Here is a 22,135-nt window from a genome sequence, read left to right as displayed (position 1 = left end):
AGTTTAAAAGCAAAAAAAATCACAACTAACAAGTAAAATAATATTAAATTCCATACACTTAGCTTTTAAAATGTATTTTTCTTTTTAATTTTGTTTCACTATAAATTTGCAATTCACACTTCATTCACACTTTTCTGTGTCTAGTGATTCACTAGACACAGAGGACAAACAAACACTGGTCGCTGTTCCCAATAGTTCATTTTTTTCACAAATCATAAAAAGATGAACCAAAAACAGAAACACGTGCTTTATTGCTGCAATAAAACACATATTATATGGCTACCCAGCCATGGGCCGAAACAGGCCTATCCACAATAAAATTTTAACACAGAAAAAACATCCCATGGTCGAGGGTGTAAGGTTACATATCTCAATCACTTTTACGATTATAATTTGTGAAATTTTTTACTCGATCCTGGGAGGGGGGGGAGTTCCCCGTTGTCATCCACTCTGCGTACGCACATCACCATATGATTGTAATTCTATTGATGAAAGTTTTGAGATGTATAGCGCATCAGTGCTCATCTTAATTGGTCCAATGCAATTAATTGCAGGATAACCTTGAATACTTCTAAAGTGGGGAAACAATCGGTTTGTTTTAGGATTTATTAGAAAATGAAGGATAATGCTATATTTGGTCAGTATATTTGAAATACTCAAAGATGAAAATATGTGAACCATCATTTATAAGACATGTGAGAAAAGAATAAGTGTGAGTAGAAATACTTTCATTATTGCTAAACGAATTATTAATAATTAACATTTGTGATATGTGTGTCCTATAAGTTGCTGGGTAGAGCGATAGCATGAGCCTATAAAGTCTAGACATGAATAAGTCAATTTATGATGGCATAATTAAAACTCGCGAGGAGACAGAGTATGGCAGGAATAAATATGGTTTGATGGAGCAGCCAATCATTTCGTAAAATTTGTTGCCCATGTTATGTGTATTTCTCTGGTTTGTGTATATTTCACTTCATTTTCCAAGAATTGTCATTTGTCTACTGAGACTCAGAGTACATAACACCCGATCATTATCGGAATTATCCACACTTTCGGGAATCCTACATTCCTTAGGTTTTTTTTTTTTTTTTTTTTTTTTAAATCAGCAGTTCATCTGTCTTATCAATCTCACATCTTCTGGTATTTTTTTGTAGATCAATAACGTCTTATAATACACAGAATATTCATTTTTATTCAGGAAAATATTTTTTACTGTTTGTTGTTTCTGAAGACTAGAATAAAAATGCCTGTATTCCGTTAAAAAACTTTGCAACCTCAACGGATGCTATTGTAAAAATAATCGTATTAAAAATTCTGAATATTTTTACGTATTAATTATGCTTGTTAGTTTTTGTTTTCATACACGCAGTGTCTGCACTTGTGATGTGCTCGTTATGAAAATGTTATATTAGAAGTAACATGTAAAGAAGTAAAAATATTGAAGTACTTACTAAACTGATTATTTGTGTTACTTAAAGTTTATTGTATTTTAAAATGTTGAATTTTGTGTTTGTGAAAGACTTTCTCTTAGCGCTGATGGATACAGCGAGTCAGCCATTTTATTTCAGTGCGTAGTTTCTGACTTTTGTGAAGTGCGCATGCTCCCGGAGAGAACTTGATGTGTGATTGACAGCTGACAAGGAAAGCGTTGCGTATCCAAGTTACAGTTGTAAACGAGAGCGTTCGAAAAGTTTTTAGAACACTGGCCGAGATATATTCAAGTTGGGAGGAACTTGATTTTTTTGTGCGGCAGTCAGAAGGAAATTTCATAATGTATTCCGAAAAGAGAATAGTGAAAATAATAGGTTTCAAGCAGGAATAAGTAAAGAATAAAAAGGAAATCTTGAAACTGTAAGTTTTGGCCGGTAAATATTCAAGTTAGAAGGAACTTGATATTTTTTTGTGTGTGGCAGTCGGAAGATATTTTATAGTGTATTCCGAAAAGGGAATAGTGGAAATATAGGTTTCAAGGAGAAATAAGTAATGAATAAAATGAAATCTTGAAACTGTAAGTTTTTAAGGTGGAATAAGTTAAGACTGTCAATTTAGTATTGTAAATGAAAGGAGAACTTGTTGCTTACATTCTAAGGTGAATGTTTTTCTTAGAGAAAATATTGATAAGGAAGTTTTATAAGTATTAAGAATGCCTGAAAGTGAAAGTTTAGAAAATATATTGATTAAGAAGATTTTTAGGTATTAAAGGTGCCTGATCTGATGAGTATTACTACTAAAAGGAAAACAGGATATAGTCAAGAAGACTTTATGTGTGTTATATTGATTGATGAAAAGGATCCTGAAAATGAAGTAACTTATGGAAAAGAGCCTTAACAGAAAGAGAAAAAGACTATGAACAATTTTTTGTGACTGTGAAAAAAAAAGTGTTTAGTCTTAAGAGTAAGTTTATATTTTTAAATAATGCCTTGGATCCATATAATCTGTAGTTATAGTTATGTATTATTACTAGAAATGTATATATATTGTTTTAGTTTTATTAAATGTGTTTATTTTGTACTTGGTATTGAGTCAATGATTAGTTGGATTCTGAAAGAGTGAGTTAAAGTCATTGCACCAATTGGAGTGAACTCTTTGTGCAAATATAATAACATATAGGGACACTCGGAGTCAAAAATAAAAATAATTGTTAGTAAAAGAAATTTATATAATATTTCATCTCATAAGTATATAGAGAGAATAATAATATAAATATAGAGGAAAAATTATAAAATATATATAAATAACACTATAATGCATAACAAGAGAAACATTCATGTTTTTTTTCTCCTAACATCCACTTTCAAATTTTCAGTTCCAGAAAACATGTGTAACAGCTGTTTGTAATACAGCCATTGGATACAGAAAGCGCCCAACTCATGACAAGTGACAACGTTCAATTGGATTGGTTGACACAATAAACAATCACAGACGCTAGGTGCTGGGTGAGCTCAAAATGTTAGCTCACCTAGCCATGCCTTCTCAGTGGTTTAAAAATACTACAACGCTAAGAATTTGACCCACTGCACCCTCTACGTATTTTCAAAGGGCGCAAAGGTGTGTGCATTTTGAAAGCACACCTGGGCTATTAACATGAATGAGATGCAACGTTTACGTGTCGAAAAGTGTCCTCTTCATGAAGCACTAATGCTTCATTATCCTCATGAAGAGGGCAATGAAGCATTAGTAAATTGTGTTTAATTTTAGGAATCACGCAAATTCTGCAAACAATTAAGGGAGTCTTTAATGGGAATAAATGCCAAAATATAATATCGGTGATACTGATATTTCATACATGAGTACCGCACACCTATCACACCCGGAATATTCGCCCCTGATATATTTATTTATATATATATTTATACATATATATATTATACTATATTATTAAGACAGACCTCCAGGGATTCAGAGACTCATTGAAGGAAGTTACATACTACACACACTAGCTATCATACTTATTCTTGAATTTATTCACACTGCTTGCACTCACAACATCCAATAGCAATCCACTCCAATCACGCACCACCTTATGAGAGAAAAAATCTAGTCCTCATCCCTTTCTTAGTGGCCATCATTCTCAGCTTCCAAGGATGCCTTCTCATCCTTTCTCCACCTTCCATAAACTGAAAATTTTAAACAATTGAAATCCTTTATGACCTTTTCAGAAGTTTCTACGTCTCAAACATATCTCCCCCCTTTCTCCTGTCTGCAGTCTACAAATTCTCAATCTGTCTTCATACTCAGAATTCCACAATCCTGATATTATTTTTAATACTCTTCTTTGTACTCTCTCCAATATATCAGAATCACAATGGAAACCGGACCTGTGCACAATAGTCCAAGTGAGGTCTTATCAAGGCCTTGTAAAGAGGAAAACGACATTCTTATCTTTACACGTGAACGTTCGTTTCAGCATTGCTATTACCTTTTGAGTTGTATTTGCAATCTTTGCCACATAACTCCTGAACTTCAACTTCCTATCTACTAACACTACAAGATCCCTGGCCTCATCAGTTTCTTCTAGCCTAATCCCACCAATATAATACGACATTAGATATCTAATCATGCCGAAGTGAATGACTTTACATGAACTGACATCAGACATCAGTTTTCCCATGCCCACAATTCCAGCCTATTCAAATCATTCTGCAAATACTGCATATCAGCAGCATTCCTGATTACCCTATCTATGTTTGCATTATCAAATAGCTGAATGTCACTTGTCAAATCCTTCTCAATATCATTAATGTACAGACTGAATAACAGTGGACCAAGACTGATCCTTTTGGTACACCACTAGTTACCTTAATCTTGCAAACTCACATCCTCTACCACTTTTTGATGCATCAGTCAGCCATCCTCTTATTCATACTAATATTGTATAACACAAACCCATTTTCTCCAATTTATGCAGCAGTCTGCCATGCTGTATTCTGTCAAAAGCCTTAGCAAAATCCAAAAGTATCATGGTGTATCCATTCCTCTTGTCTAGTTCAATGGTAACTTTGTTATAAAATGTGGGCAAGTTGCTAAAACATGACCTTCCCTTAGTAAACCCATGTCGTTCATTGCAAAATAGAGATTCAGTGTCAACCCATTTCTGAATGCAAGCCCTAACCAATTTTTCCAAAATCTTCACCACCATGCAAGAGATACTAATTGGTTGATAGTTGAATACTTTGCACCACCCTTGTGCAGTAGAATTACCATACATTCCTTCCATTCCTGCAGAATATTCCCTGTTCTAAGACTCATATTAAACAGCCTGGTCAAAGGAATAGCAAGTTCAGCTGAACACTCTTTAACCACACGTGGTGATATCTCATCAGTCCCTACTGCTGAATTCTTATTCAATTTGTGCAACAGCTCTAATACCTGATGCTCATACATCTACGTTTCTTCATTCTGTGAAGAGGTAGGAGTGAGCTTAATGTTGCATATACAAGGTTGATAGCTTTTAACAAAATGGGCACTCATTAGCTGAACAACCTCTTCTGCATCTGTAATCCTCATGCCATTCTGGATTTAGAAGAGTTATCCTTTCATATTCATTCTTTCTTTTACTTGCAGCATATCGATAGAATTCTTGTGGGTTGTCTTTAACATGCAGAGCCAGTTTCTTTTGATACTCAGACTTTGCTTTCCGTATAACACTTGTGATTCCAGCCTGCTGCTTATAATGTTAGTAACCGATGTCATCCTTATGCACATGGCATTTCTTCCACATTGTCATTTTCTTACAAATCTCTTGTTTAATAAGATTACACATCCATTTGACTCATACCCTATTTATTCTTCAAACTCTTGAGACACATTCTGGTATTGCATTATGTAAATATTATTTAAATGCACTTCCCATGCACTGTCAATATTCTTTCCATCCAGCAACCGATTCCAATCCAATGAACTCGGTATACTCCTCAGTTGGTCATCATTTCCTGCTTTGTAGTTCAGAATGTAACCCTTTTTTTTGAATGGAACATAGTCACTTCCCAAGTGAGTATTGCATGATCCCTGTCACCAAACAGAGTCAGAATAGTTACTTCTTTAACTGAAACGACCTCTAAAACTATAATCAATATATATATATATATACATACGCACACACACACACACACTCGGGTCTCTTTTTATGTGGTGCATAACTTCAAAACGTATGTATAGTACGCCAACAAATACGAGACCTTTCGACACTTCTGCGAATGTCAACAGAAGGAAAATCCATTAGGATAAGAGAATAATCCAGTGTATCCTAAACTTTTCCTACGACGGAACACTTCACAAATCCTGAAATTTTCATGGAACACCTTGGTTATTTTGTAATGTATTAATTTATAATTATTTGTTAATTTAGCTGATTTTTTATTAATTAATAATTGATCCTTAATTATAAATTAATTAAACATCAATTAAACAAACATCATTAAATTAATTTATGCCGATTTTCATTGACATATCCCATTCTGATCACCAAAAATTTATAATATTATTATAAGTACTTACGAGTGAATGCAGACTTTTTCTTCTGTGTGCTAGTAGTTTTCCCCTCTTTTTGTACATTTTGGAGACTGCTTTGTAGGCTGGAGGTGGATGAATTACTATCTGTTGCAACACAAAACACCTTCAATAAGAAATTTCTTAACATCAAAATTAAACAAAGTCCCTTGTCTCTTATTCATATTAAAATTTAAATCTGTAGGCCTATTACTTTTAAAAAATCACGGCACTATGGTTTCGAAACAAGCACTTTCACCCTACAATACAAACTTGTGAAGAAAGTATTCAGTATTACTAGATCCGAGAACCGGATACAAGACTACCTTGATCTTTAATTTTAAGAGAAAAATTTTCTTTATACTTCCTTGCTGATTGGTCACTAACATTTGCAACACAGATATTTCGTTCAGTTTTGAGAACAGAGGATACGCCACCTATTGTTGTAATCGGTTTGCGGGCAATTTTCATGACCGGTCATAAACAGCAGTATTCCCTTTCCCGAATGTTGAAAGATATCGATGTGTGAAAATTAACGATAATTCATGAATACTTCCACGTTTAAAAATACACGGCTTGGTCATTAACATTTGCTACACAGGTGCTATTTAGACGTTCTGGGTCTCAGCTTTTCGACATATTCATGAATGTTATTTTCCTCAAAATATTTCTACTATAACATATTTATTCATGAAAAATGCTTAGAAAACTAAAATGACAAATTCTAGGAGAACTTCTCGCAGAACACAGTTTGGAAACCTTGGGGTAATCAATCCATATTATGGGATGAGTTGTTTATTATTACATGACGAAAAATTAACTTCTCTTTTATGATCATTGCAGTTTTTAAAGTTGTACCTATTTTACTTGTATAACAGTTGGAAAATTTTACCTATAAAGCATGTGATTTCGTGTATTGTTGACCAATTCGTTCATTGCCGTTGTATATAATGAACAGCGTGTTGCAGTACATTCTGTCATAACGTGATACAGTAACGTGTAAGCAATGAGTGTTCTTGAAGTTTAATTTTGCATGTGAGTAAGTGTTTGTCTTTTTATTATCGAAAGTTTATATTTTGCTAACTGTGATTTTAAAGATTTAATTTGGTCCAATGGAGAAAAAAAAGGACCAAAGAAAAGCAATTTCTTTGGAAATGAAAACTGCAATTTTAGATTGCTTAACAAAAGGAGAGGGATCTACGGCGATTGGTAAACATTTTAATTTAGGCGAATCTACTATAAGAGCAATTAAAAAGAATGAAGTCGCAATAAGAAAATCTGTCATTTGGCACAAAACTAAGTGCCAAATTATCATCGTACTCAAGAGATGTGTTATTAGAAAACACGGAATGAGCACTTGTAATTTGGATTGAAGAATTAACTCAAAGAATTCCTATAAGTGGTTATTTAATTAAACAAAAAGCTCTTCAGTTTTATGAACAGATGAAGCAATTGGAGCCATCTACTTCTGCTTTCCAGGCTGATAAAGCATTTTCGGCTAGGAAAGGATGGTTAACCGGGTTTTTAAAAAGGAATACACTTCGTAATGTGAAGATTACAGGCGAGGTTGCAGCAGCAGATGAAGAAGTCAAAAATTTTCAAGAGACGTTAGCCAAAATTATTGAAGATGGTAGACATTATACCGATCAAGTGTTTAATGCTGACAAAACAGGATTGTTTTGGAAGAAAATGCCTAGTCAAACTTACATCGCAAAGTCTGAGAAAAAAGCAAGTGGTTTTAAAGCAAGCAAAGATCGAGTAACATTGTTACTTTGTAGCAATGCATCAGGAGATCGAATGTTGAAACCCCCTCCTAGTAAATCGATTTCTAAGACCACGTGCTCTAAAAGGCAAAGATCTAAAACAGCTGCCAGTACACTTTGGATGGCTAATACAAAGGCCTGGGTAACTGTTGAATTTAATTGCTTTGTACCAGAATTGGAAACATATATGAAACAAAAAGCTCTTGATTTTAAAGTTTTACTAATTGTTGACAATGGACCAAGTCATCCACATTTAGAACATCCAAATGTGTAGATAGTGTTTTTTCCACCCAATGTAACAAGCATTATTCAGCCATTAGATCAAGGCATAATTACTACTTTTAAAAAATATTACGTTAAGCACACTTTTCAATTTATATTGTAATACTAGAAAATGAATCATTAACAGTAACTAAAGCTTAGAAAAAAATTTCTATTTTGGACTGCTTAAATCATGTTGCATCTACTATCGCTGAAATAAGACCACAAACTTTAAATGCCTGCTGGAAAGCAGCTTGGCCTGGATGTGTTGCAAACAGTGCAATCATGTACATTATCAGCTGAAATCATTACTTGCACATGAAATTGGTGAAGAAGGTTTTGATACATTTTAGCCAGAACAATGTAGACGAATTGCTTGTGAATAATGCCTTAATAGATGATAATATTAATGGATATCAATTAACTTTAGATATCATTGAAGATCCAGAAAACGATAGTGAAGAGGAAGAAAAACCTGTTCCCCCTCACTGCAAATATAATTCGAGAAGGTCTTGAACTGTGCAATAAATTGGAAAATCATTTTCTTGTTAATGACACAAATTCTGAATGAGCCTTTAAATTCCAACGTGAGCTGAAGAACTGTGTCTGGATATCGTGAGCTGTATAAAAAATTAGTGAAATCATCATCGCAAAGTTTAATCACTGATTACATTGTCAGAAGAAAAAAATCAGCACAGAACGAGGGCGAAGCTAATTCTGTTTGTGAAGAACCATTGCCTTTACCATACAGATCTGATGTGCTGACTATCTCTTCTGGTGATGAAAGTGATTTTGCACCAGTTCGCAAACGTTGCCGAATATTGTCCAATAGCGATGATAATTCGAATAACAAAAAGTAAAAAAAATAAAAATTGTTACTTTTCAATAAAATTAAATGAATAAAGCTTTAAAAGAAACTTAGGCATTCTTATTTTCTTGAATTTTCATAAACTTTTTTATGCGATTTTAGGTTTATTTTAATTCATTGCTTCGGTTTTAAGCGGTTTCAGAAAATTATGGAACGTATCCCTAATTTTTCAACGTAAGTTAGGCCTCTTTTTTTGTGCGATTTTTTTTATGTGGTTTTCTGTGGAATGTATCTACCGCAGTTTTAAGGATACTTGTGACATAAGACCGAATGATAAATGCCCATAAACACAAGAAAGATATTTAATTAACCAAATATTTCGGTCTGGAAATAGCAGACCATCCTCAGTGGTATTACAAGAACAGTTTTAAAAAATACAAGCTATCATACTAACAATAGATCGTTAAAAATAGAACACGCCACGTGATGTTATATCACTAAGCATTAAGTATAAAACGGAACATTTTGAAGTAGAGACATGATCGAAAAAAAAATTTTAAAATAAAATAAAAATAAAATAATAATAATGAGTAATCTTGATTAGACTTTCCCAGATTTTTGATATAGATATACAGTCATTATGATTCAGGTTGGGACGATGGAGCAAGGCCTCCACACTTTCCTTGAACAAACGTTCGAACCTATAACGGGATCTATGTAAGAGGCGAGTCCTGGACCTGAATCCTATCTCAGTATCTCCTATAATGCAAGGAAATGTGTTTTGCATTATAGGAGATACTGAGATAGGAGTGTTGGTAGCTTCCTCCACCTTTGCAACGAGTTGCCCTGGTGTTGTACCACCTTACCCCAGTCCTGAAGATACTTTCAGGCGCAAACTTTGTTTGGATAAAGGATTAAACTAATTTTATTATACATAAGATCTGTAGGTTGTAATGAGACATTTTTTAATTTTTCTAAGAAATCTGAGGAGTTTTTTTAAAAAAGAATTAGAGTTGCCAATGTAAGATTTCAATAATTTAGCTATATATTTGGCTATACGGTAAGTAGGAGAATCAATACAATCTACTATTGGACGAAGAGGACAGTCAATCTTATGGATTTTTGGAAGGCCATAAAATCTAAGAGGTCTTGCAAAATGAGTTTTAAGTCCTTCAATCGTGTCTTTATCTAAACTGATGACTTCATCTAAGAGAGAATAAAGGGAAATAAAACTGAATGTGACAATTACAGATGTATTTCTCTACTGAGTGTTCCTGGTAAGATTTATGTAAGTATACTTGAGAAACAGTTGACAAGGATTGTGGAAGTGAAGCTTGGTGAAGAACAAATTGAATTCAGGCAAATTAGAGGTTGTCAGGATTAGATTTTCACTTTACGACAAATAATTAAGAAATCATGGGAATATAACAGAGATCTGTATTTAAGTTTTGTAGATCTGGAAAAGGCATATGACAAGGTGCCAAGAGAAAAGCTATTCAAAGCACTACAGTTGTATGTGTCAATGGAGCATTATATCAAGCAATACTTAGTCTTTATTTGAGTTCCAAGCCAGCAGTTAGAATTAAAGGAAGCACAGGAAGACAGTTTAATGTTTAATCTGGTATCAGACAAGGATATATGTTATCCCCTCAGTTATTCATTATTTATATGGATCACATTATGAAGGAAAGTGGCATTAAACATGATATCAAAATTGAAGTTGAAGATGTTAATCTCGGCTCTTTGTTTTATGAGGATGTTATGCTTCTAATTAAATCTGCTACAAATCTGCAAGATTCCCTGACCTAATTGAATAACTGTTGCAATAGATATAGTATGAAGGTCAGCAATAACAAGACAAAGACAATGAAAATAGACAGAAGCATTGAAAATATCAACTGCATGGATAACTTATAGAACAAGTATAACATTTCAGCTACTCATGCACGTTTAACGAAGATGGTAAATTAAATATGGAAATAGACAACAGAATCAACAAATCTGGTATGGTAGGAAGTCAACCAAATAAATTTATATGGAATAATAGAGAAATTAGTCAAAACTCTAAATTAGATGTATACAAGACAGTGTTCAAACCAGTTTTAACTTATGGATCTGAGAGCTGGGTCAGAAGTAAAACACTTGACCAAAGACTAGAGACTGCAGATATGAGAGTCCTGAGAAAGATTAGAGGTGTGAACAGATGGCATCAATGGCAATATCATATTAAGAACGAGGATATTAGGAAAGAACTTGATATTGTCAGCATCCAGGAATGCGTTAGTAGAGCTAATCTCAGGGGTGGTATGGTCACTTAAACAGAATGGATGAGGAAACATTAGCAAAACAAGTGTTCTCTGCCAAGTTGGCAGGAAAACGACCCAGAGGAAGACCAAGATATAGGTGGATTGATCCAGTAAAAAGTGCCTTAGAAGATAGAAATATAAGATCTGGTAATGTTGGAGTCTTGATAGGTAACAGATTGATTTGGAGGAAAATTGTAAATAGGAAGTTAGTAATGATGTAAGTTTTTCATGTAATACTATCATATCCTGTACCTTGAGGGTACATGTCAGGAATTTGACGATGATGGAGCTTTCATTTCTTCTTCTGTGAACAGCCTGTTGTATTCTTTGGTGCTGTTTGAAGGAAACTGGATTTATTGTTTTTCTGCTTTTTCTTTTGCTAGGAGGGGGGGGGGGGAATAAGAAGATGCTGATGTTTCACCAAAAATCTCACTAGGCATGTTGTCAATTGCTGCTGGATCAGCAACTGTGTAACCATTATGCTCAAGGATAGAGCCAGCAGGTGGTATATCTGCTCTTCATTTTCCAGATTTTTCACAGACTTCTCAGGTTGGTCTGGTTTTTGAGGATATATATATAATGGATCCAGGATTTTGTTTGACAGGAATTTCTTTGAAAAATACTCCAAGCTTTTTCTGAGCTTCTTTGGCTGCTGTGCAATCATCTTTCCACCATGGCTTGGGAAAACATGCAAACCGACTAGACATTTTAGGGATTGCAGTTGTGGCAGTCTGGTTATTACATTGTCACATGATTCACTGCATTGCTGATAGAAGAAGAGTTAACTGTTGCAGAATCAAATTCTGCTAATGATGAGAAGCTGAGTCAGTCAGCTTGCTCAAATTTTCCATCATGATATCTGCATGGTTGCCTGTGCAGGAAGGTGGTCAACTCTGAAATAAATTCTTGTCAATTTCCTACTTGAGGACTTGGGAAAAGGGAGGGTGAGTAGATAAGTCTATGGCAGTGAATGTTTGGGTAGGCATATGGAAGAAGGTGTTGCTTCCTGTGTTTAGGTGGAGAGATTATTGTTGCCGACCACATGCTCAACAACTCTTTCTCTAATGTTTGCTTGTGCACTACTTGTGTCCATTTAAATTCCCCATTAAAAGTAAGGGGGAAGAGGCAATTGCAATATGACACTATCAAGGTCACTTTTAGGCACAAGAGATGTAAATGCAGCATACTTTTAAAAGATTTCCAACTGAGAGTTGGAATGCAACTGCTTCTAGATTCATATTGAGTAAGACTTGCTGGAAGGGGATGTGGTTGCAAACAAGGTTGGCAACTCCTCCATGGGTCAGGTTCTATTCCCTTATCCTGTCCTTATGAATGATGGCAATATTTAGTAAAGTTGGAATCATCTCTCGGCTTTAAATGTTTCCTGCATGCAGGAATTTTTTTAAATTTTATTTATATTGTTATTTTAAAAAAAGGGGGAGGGAGAGGTATTATTCCAACTGCATTATGAAGATACTTTATCTAGAATGTCCAATATGTAAAACTGGTTCTTTCAGAAACCATGCATACAGAGATTAGACTACTCTGTATGTACAGAGCTAACTTAGCATGCTTCAAACATTCTTCTAGAAAAAGTAATGAAAAGATGAACTACAAATGTGATTTCTGAAAAATGTCATTTTACAGGAAATGAGAGGTTTTGGGCAGATAGACAAACTTGCTGCTGGTCAGAGCTTGGATTTTAAACTATAGAATATATATGCTTTATGCACCTTATGATTTGCAGAAAGAAAAAAGATTGGTAAGTAATAAACAGTACACTAGTGATATCTGAGAAAATTGCATATATCATTTGAACACTGTTGAAGAATAAATGTCAGAATTTCCATATTTCACCTCCCTCTTGTTAAGTAAGTAAACAATTTTTTTTTTTTTTTTTTTTTTTTTTTAATAAGCCTATATATTCTCCACTGGAGCCTCTGTAGCTCAGTCAGTATAGACGAAGCCCTTTGGCTGGAAAGACCTGGGTTCGATTCCCATCAGTGATGTGAGGAACCTTTATCTGGTCTCTTTTGACTACAGGTGAGTTAACAGGCCTCATATGGAGGAGTTTTCCCAGTAGGTTTTTCATCCCTCAATACAAGCAAACCGGTCCCATAAACACAAACGGTCAGTCATAAAATAAACTATGGCAAGGAAGGCAACAGAAAACCACCTTGCTCATAATCATTTCCTCAGTATGGTAGGGTATGCAGCTGGTGGGGGTAGCATATAGCTAAACCCCATCAGCTGCATGGCTAAGGGAATAGAATAGAATTCCAACTGTTGAGTAAAGGCCTTTCTCATTACAGGAGGTTTTTGGACCTACTTTTCCCATGTTGATGACTTAATCCATCTTGGGAGAGTATTTATACACTTATATGAATGAGTGTATGAAGGTAAAAGACAATCACAAACATCCATTCTAAGGCAGGATTTGAACCTGCTGCCTTTTAGCTGGAGAACAGATATGCTAACCACTTGGCCAACCAGGCCAGTGTAAGAGTATTAATCATAAGTTTTAATAATGGAAATTATACTATTAAATAATCTTTTAACGTGAGTTTTTCCGTTATTAATTTTGTATTTAGTATTAATCATCAAAAATATACCATATTTAAATAAATCCTATGTAGCAGCATCTAAAAATCTTATTTAATACTTTAAAATGAAGCATTTGTTTTAAAAAAAATAATAATAAACTGTTACCATCCACAATATGGAACCAGTAGGTTGGTTAAACTGCTGTGATCCACTCCACCTAGTTTTTACTGTTGCTAGACCAAAGTCTCCTATTTTAACAGTAGTTAGGTCTTCGTGAAGAAATATATCTGAACATAGGTTAAGAATTATTAATTTTTTTTAATTATCAATAAGAAGGGTGGTACTTCATAACTGGTATTATGTCATGCTAAGAGGCTTCATGCATTGCTAACTGTGTTTGCCAACCCCTGCTCATTGCTTTGTAGCTATAATTTTTAAACTGATTTTTTAACTTAATTATTAATTTATCTATACTTACCTGAGAAGAAAATGCATGATGATTTAGCATTTGATTTAGAGATGGTAATGCACACATTTTTGTATTCATATACAACTATAAAGTATATATTAAATGTAATATACAGTTCTAGCCAAGAAAAAATATCACAAATGTCAAGTTCTATTTTATTTTCTCCTTGTAGGCATGTCACACTTCTGGCATTACCCATTTTTGTATAAAAGCAAGCATACATTTATAAGCAAAAATGCATATTTGATGAAGCTTAATGGGTGGCCAATAGACAGTGCTACATATTGCAGATAGTTATTCTCTCCTTATCCTTTCCTTGTGGTCACATGGTTATTAATTTTATATAACAGAGGTTTCATAGTAATAATTTGTTGTAAGAGATAATTCTTTGTAATACATACTTTAAACTTTAGTAAAATTTTAAGTCATTCACATATTTGAGTAAATGCATACTCAGTAATAATGTCAGAATATACTGAGGAAGAAGAGTCAATTAAGCTGTACAATGACCTGGGTCAATGTCAGTTTTCTGGTGTCACTCTTAAAATTTACTAAAACTTAGATACTGACCAGTGGCTATCTTGTTTATTACATTGGTAGTTTAGAGTATCTGCAGATTAATGATTTAGGTGAATGTTCTATCATTTTCTTCCCATTCAATGGTTCATTTGATTTTTTTCACTGAAAATTATATGAGATAAATATCAATCTAGATATGGAATAGTTCTTGATTCAAAAAGGCATATCTCAGATAATACTGAAGCCTTGAATTCAATATTTTATCAATATCTATCCTACTGCTGATACTGCTCAAACTTCAATCTTTTCTAAAATAAATACCAACTTCTATGCTACTTGGAAACTTCTTAACTAATGCATGTTCAAGTTCAGTTTTCCACCACTTTCTATTTACAGAGAATCTTATTGCTATTTATCATTGCAAATGCCATGGAAAAATCTAAAAACTCATGTGGCTGCTCTTCAAGATAGTTCAATTGAGATTGTTATAAAGTCTCTTGAGAAAGTTCCTCAGGTTTTTCTTTTGCAACTGTTTTGCCAATATTGTTTTTGAAAATTTCACACAATACATATGATAGTGAATGTATACATATGTGTGTGTGAGCTTTATCTTTAAGATTTACAACTGATGTGCACTTATTATGGTGCTTCATGATATAAACAACACCAAAGAGACAAAATAAATAATTTATCAACCTAAATTTTTGCTGGATTTCCAACCAGGACTTCAGCATCTTCAGAGTACAAATTACAGCTATCACAAAACATACAGCATTTGACTAAGTTGTTGCAGAAACAATTCAAACTGTAATTCAAAAGGAACTAACATCCTATAATGGTATCCTCTAGGGGCTAGATAAAAGGGAGTTAATTCAAAGAAATCAGGCTAAAACCTGTTCTGAACTTCTGAGTTTGTTCTTATAGATGACAGCATATGTTTTAAAGTGGATGTTAAGAGACAGATTTACCAGTCTATCAGAGCTGCCTATACTTTGGAGTACAGGTAAAGGTGGCAAGGAGAATATAAAGAACTTATCTTTCAGATGTGCCCTGGATAAAGGAGATGGGAATAGTTTAGTTGTCTTGAATGTCAGCTGTGGGATAGATAGGAGACAGGGTATTTTGTCTATTTTATAGGGGTTGTAACCACTGCTGCATCATTAAAAATCTTGGTTCTGGGTGTAAGTGTTTTCAGGATGCTGTATTGCTGGATACATGATTGTGTAACTACTTAAATAAGTATCTTCTAGTGTGTTTATGTTTTCTATAGCCTTTTTGGTTTATAACCAAACAGGATAATGAATAATTTGGTAAATATTTAACCAACATGTCAACATGCTTAGGAAGGGAAGAGTTGTTTATTTTTCTTCAAGTGTATTTGTGGATGTCAGCTGTTTAAATGAGTAAGAAATGCATTGCATCCAGGTAGTAAGATCAAACTCTACATGTTATCTTCATAGCATAGACTTATCTCTAACAGTGTTGAGCACTTGGTTTTTTAAATATTCTATACAGAAATAGGCTAGAAAGGAACCTACTACCCTACAGTTGTTTGTATATTTCGTATATTTTTCCATAAAAAAACAATCTATGATGAATTTGAATAATTCAAATAGGTAAAGGGAAGAGGAATAAGGAAGCCTTTGAGCAATAAGCTCAAAGGTTTCTGTCAGTGGCACACTGGTAAATAAATAATATCAAAACTGATCATAATGTCTGAATTTTTTAGGCAAAGATTTTTTTTTTTTTATTAAAGTTGTGAAGCAAATAGAATTTTTAATGAAGAAGGGAGGGTAACCTATAAGGGAGACAAATGATTTTGATAACTGTTTGGCAAGTCTGTTGGTAGGGCAATCTGCTATTAACTATAAGAAGATGGTACTGGTTTGTGAAATTTTGTGTTATTTAATTCTGAGGAATGGCATTACTTCATACTGATGTGAAGTCAACAGCTTCCATATACAAGTAGACCAGAATGTAAAGATACTTTACACACAAACTCTGCTTACACCTAGGTAAAGAATTAAAACAAGAATATAATTTATTCAATTATCAAGCTTTGTCAAAAACTAGAAAGCTTATGACAACTATCTCTGATCATGAGTTTTTAATAATTTGGTGATACACCATTTCAGTCATGAAGACAAAAGTCATGAGACAACTTTTGTCTGTAGATTTATGCATGCATACTTGAGAAGAAGCTAAGAAAAACTGTGGAAGAGAGTTAGTAGAACAAGCTGGGTTCAGGAAAAATACAGTTTGTCAAAATCAGATTTTCATTCATAACAAAGTTGAGAAATTGTGGAAATATAACAAGAATCAGTTCTTAAATTTTGTAGATTTGCAAAAAGCATACGATGAGGTGCCAAGAGAAAAGCTGTTCAGAACACTACAGTTATATGAGGTAAATGAAACATTATATAGAGCAATACATAGTCTATGTTTAAGTTATGCGTCAACAATTAGAACCGAAGGAAGTACAAGGTGATTTGACATAAAATAAGACGTGAGAGAAGAATGCACTGCATCTCCATTCTTATTCATAATCTGCATGAATCACCTTATTAAAGAAACTGGCATTAAACCTGATATTAGAATTAGAAATATAAACTTAATTCTTTGCTTTATGCAAAGCATGTTATACTCTTAGTCTCCAGGATTCTTTAACTAAATTGAATAATGCTGTAACAATATTTGGCATAAAAATAAGCAGGAATATAGAAAACTTCAGCAGCTGCATTCTTATTAGAGAACCTGAAGAAAAAGGTAAAATATTTTGGCATAATTTCTGCTTATTTCAGAAAAGAAATGAAATATGGAAATGGACAACAGAATAAGCAAAGCTAGTATTTTTGGGAAATAAGCTGAATAAATATATGGAATATGAGAGAAATTAATCAAAACAAAACTAGTACTATACAAGACAGTGTTCAAACCAGTTTTATGGATGTGAGACTTAGTTTAGAAATAAAAGAGTTGATCACAAACTAGACTACAGATAAGAGAGATCTTAGAAAAATTAGAGGAGTGAAAGGATAGCAATAGAGAACCATATTAAAAATGAAAATATTAGGAAGAAACATGACATGAGCAGTCAAGAATATGTGAGCAAAGCCAATTTAATGTGGTATGGAAATGTTATCAAAACATGTTTTGATATGAACACTTGTCAGGTATGGAATAGAATACACAATGAAGGGAGAGGAGGGGAGTAGTCGAAATTATGCACTTCTTTAGGTGCATGTGCATTTAAGTTGAATTGTGTGCATGTGTATGTGGAGAGTTCTTCTGCAAAAAAGGAACTGTTACTATTACATTAAAATCTTTTTCAAAGTGTACATAATATATGAGCATTTTAGCCCATGCCATGTTGAATAACAAATTATGCAAGTGTTCTTCATTCCTATCGCTTACTATCCAGTCTTCGTCCGAGCATTTTCCAAAATATATTTTGGAAAGGCAAATGTCAAAACATTGAGCCATAGTATAAAGGCAGTACATCTGCAGAAATATGGACTACTAATTGCGTATCAGAAGCTTAAATTACTTTTGCACAACAATGAGAGAACTGAAGGGTGCATTCTAATTTTATTTCATTCAAATCAAGGATACTTGATTAAGTCTCAAAATCTGGGTAATGAATAAATTACTGTAATTTGAGAGTATCATTTCATTTGATGTGGCTATTTAAGTCAGCTGGTAGTGAAGTCTTTAATGTGGTAACTTTGAGCAACTGCAGTTTGTATTAGTGGTTAACGTTTTTATATTTCTTTACACACTGCTTGGAAAGAAATCAATGGACATCCCCATGGGCAAGGTGCATCATGCCATGTAATGAGTCACAAGTTTGTAGCTAATATAAATTGGAGGAATTTATGATACTCCCAAGTGAGTACAACTGTGTCTGGGTGAAATGGCTGTGAGAATGGAACTGATGGAGTTTGCAAGATGTGTTGTAGTAGGATACCATGTTGTAGGCCTAACTGTTCAGCAAATTGTTGACAAATTGGGCCATCCCAGCTTAACAATCAGTGATATCATACTGACATGGAAGCACAGGAAGTCAAGAGTAAGTGCTATCCACAGTGGAAGACCCACCACACTCACTGAATGTGACTGTAAGGTGCTACAATGAAGGATAGCATGTAAAAACCACCATTCATTGGCCAACACGTTGAATGTGGAGTTCTGGACATCGACTGCAAGATGAATCTGCACAAAAACATTCAGAACCAAGGCTCACAACATGGATTTCCACTGCAATATGCAAGTCCCACATTACCCGAATCAACATGCAACATTGGGGTGCTTAAGGGTCAAAGCTGTGTAACTGAGAGGAGACCTCCACAAACCCTTAAAGGAATGTGTGGAACTGACCAGGGCTTCTGACCTAATGTCCAATCCTCACCTTCTCATGGTGCACCCTGTTATGTATCTACCTGGATATTGAATGAGGATGGGCTGGCAATTTGGGATTTAGCTGATAAAACTGTATTCTTATTGGCTTAAACCACATTATAAAATGATGGTACAACATGACATGCAATATTGTCTTCAGTGGTGAAAAGAGCATGTGCAATAGATGCTTGGAAAGATGTGTTATGGAGCAACAAATCATGCTACACCCTCTATCAGTTTAACAATCAATGACACCATACTGACATGGAAGCACAGGGAGTCAAGTGCAAGCGCTACCCACAGTGGAAGATCCACCACACTCACTGAACATGATCATAGGTGCTACAACGAAGGATAACATGTTGAATGCAGAGTTCTGGGACTCAACATGAATCTGCACAAAAACATTCAGAACCATGGCGCACAACATAGGTTTCCTTGTGGCATTTCTATAGTAACGATCATGATCTCTTTCAGCAAGACAATGCCCCATGTCATAAGGATGCTGCTGCTGTAACTGATCTCAACCCTACTGAAAATCTCTGGGATGAACTGGAGTGTCAGGTGAGATCAAGGGATGTCTGTCCCCACAACAGTCTGGGACCTTTTTACATGCCTACAGGAAGAATGATCCAAAATTCCCATTGGTTGCTATTATATGCTTGTGGCAAGTATGCTCCATAAGATTTCTGCAGTCATTGAATCAAAAGACGGTACTACATCTTATTAAGGTGGATGTCATGGCTGTTTGTTCTTCACACTATGTGTCCATTGACTTCTTTCCTACTAGTGTAGTATCTTATGTAAAAATTTCAGGGAGGTTTCAATATGAGTTCAATGGAGTTTTCATTGTGAGCACAATGTAAAACAATCCGCACTAATATCAGAGCCAGTAAATTGCATGCATGAATGATGTTTAATTATACAGATATAATAGTCTGCCTCAGTGCGGCTCTATCATGGATTAGCCTACCTCAGTAATATGCTATCACCATGGGTAGGCTAATGAAATTATTATTATGAAAAATGTTATATTTCTTCCTCTGATGTAGTTAATATTTAAATAGTGCCTTTGAACAGCATTTCATTAAGTAAATGCTACACTTAGTGTAATGCTATCTCTGAAGATCATTTGACCTACATGAGTAATTTTTCCATTAACATAAAAATTAAGGATGCCATCAATATAAGGAGTATTAATGGAAAGGAAACCAAACATGCAAAGACTGGAAAAGAACCATGTGGACATAACTGAGTATTCACTAAGACAAAACAAGAGAAAAACAAGTGAAAACTTACTAAATAATAAGTACAGGATGCTGTATTTGGGCAATAATGATCAAGGAAAGGTAAGGAAGGAGTAATGAAAGCATTCAACATCAAATATGATGATAAACTTCTTGATTTTAAGGTAATTTGAAGCAGAGTTATGTGGGAAAACTTCAAAATCACATAATGGACAATGAAATTTATTTATGGTTCCAGAGAAATTCTCCTAAGGAAGTAGTGGAGAATTTTTTGTGTCATTCATGTAGACAGCCAACAAACAAAGTGGAAAAAATGGTCCTTGTTGAAGATCCAAACAGCAGAGTTAGAAATGAATCACAGACATACAGAAATGTTTTGTGAAAATTTGGAGAAAAGGGCAAGGCTAATAATACTGGTAAGTATCTGCTGGTTTTCTGTTCAGGATACAGACAAATCATTAGTAACACCACATTGTAAAATAAAGATGAGTATAAGTTTATATGGGGAGAAGATCAAGAAATAAGAAAAGCCTCATTGACTATGTCATTGTTGATTGATAGTGATGAACATCACAAAAAAAACAGTATGTAAGAAAGTCGTCATCATCATCATCAAATATCAATTTCCTGATAAGTACCCCCAAGGGGTGTTCAGGTTACCATGACAGCACTACATGATTAAGTGAACATTATTATTAATCTCATATCAATAACTTTTCTCCAAATCAGTCTATTACTTGTGAGCATTCCAATATTGTCATATCTAACATTTCGTACTTCTAAGGCACTTCTGACTGATTCAATCCACCTAGACTTGGGTCTTCCTCTGGGTCTATTTTCTGTCATCTTGGCATCAAGCACTTGTTTTGCTAACCTTTCTTCATCCATTCTATTTAAGTGACCATACCACCTTAGATTAGATCTGCAGACACATTCTTGAATGCTAATAATGTCAAGGTAATTACTAATATCTTCATTTTTAATATGATTCTGCCATTGATGCTATCGGTTCACTCTTCTAATTTTCCTCGGAACCCTCATACCTGTGGTCTCTACTCTTTGAATAAGTGCTTTATTTCTAACCTAACTCTCAGATCCATAACTTAAAGCTGACTTGAACACTGTCTTGTATACTATTAGTTTGGTTTTTTGGCTAATTTTTCCCATATTCCATATAAATTTATTCAGCTGGCTACCCACCATACTAGCTTTGGTTATTCTGTGGTCTATTTTCAGATTTAACCTGATATCTTCACTAAAAACTGCCTAAATAGATGAGATTTTACTTGTTCTATAGGATCTACATTCAGAATGCAGCTGAAGTTTTCTATGCTCCTCATATTTTCATAGTTTTGGTCTTTTTATTGCTGATTTTCATGGCAAATTTGTTATAGCTATCACTATAACATATTAAGAATATAAGAAGCTAAGTGTGACACCTCCAAATCTAATATCAGGCCTAATGCCACTTTCTTTCATAACGTCATCCATATAGTTGATGAACAAGAGAGGAGATAATGTGCATTCTTGCCTTACCACTGATTTTAGGTGGACCAAGCTCTCATCACTCCTTGTCTTAGTATCTCCCATTGCAGACATATATAATGCTATGCATTAAATGAAGGGCCACTACCCAGACTGGTTTCGACCTTTGTTGAGGTCTCGTCAGTGGGAGCCAGACCCAGAGGTGATGATACCAAGGTGGAAGCAACGGAGAAATCATATTTACCTATACAAGTTGCCAAAAGGTTTCTCACCTTATTATTAAATTACTCTGGATTTAGAAAAAGATGTTGGAAGTTTTTTTCCACTTAGTTAGACTATAATAA

The 22,135-nt window shown here is 34.4% G+C and overlaps 1 protein-coding gene across 1 annotated transcript in view; it reads right to left on the bottom strand.

Annotated features, from left to right (window-relative positions):
• LOC150109194 (serine/threonine-protein kinase A-Raf-like) overlaps positions 1-22,135 on the bottom strand; it is a 344,481-nt gene that overhangs the window by 46,756 nt on the left and 275,590 nt on the right. The window contains exon 15 of the mRNA XM_090411929.1: positions 13,839-13,960. Within this exon, the coding sequence (XP_090268055.1) occupies positions 13,839-13,960 (122 nt within the window). The remainder of the gene's footprint in view (positions 1-13,838; positions 13,961-22,135) is intronic.

The sequence above is a fragment of the Typopeltis vanoorti genome, chromosome 2 (genome assembly GCF_054136105.1).
Source record: "Typopeltis vanoorti isolate ZY-2024b chromosome 2, IOZ_Tvanoo_1.0, whole genome shotgun sequence".
Taxonomy (NCBI): domain Eukaryota; kingdom Metazoa; phylum Arthropoda; class Arachnida; order Uropygi; family Thelyphonidae; genus Typopeltis; species Typopeltis vanoorti.
The sequence above is the reverse complement of the archived record's forward strand: the minus strand, read 5'-3'. Positions and strand labels throughout refer to the sequence as shown.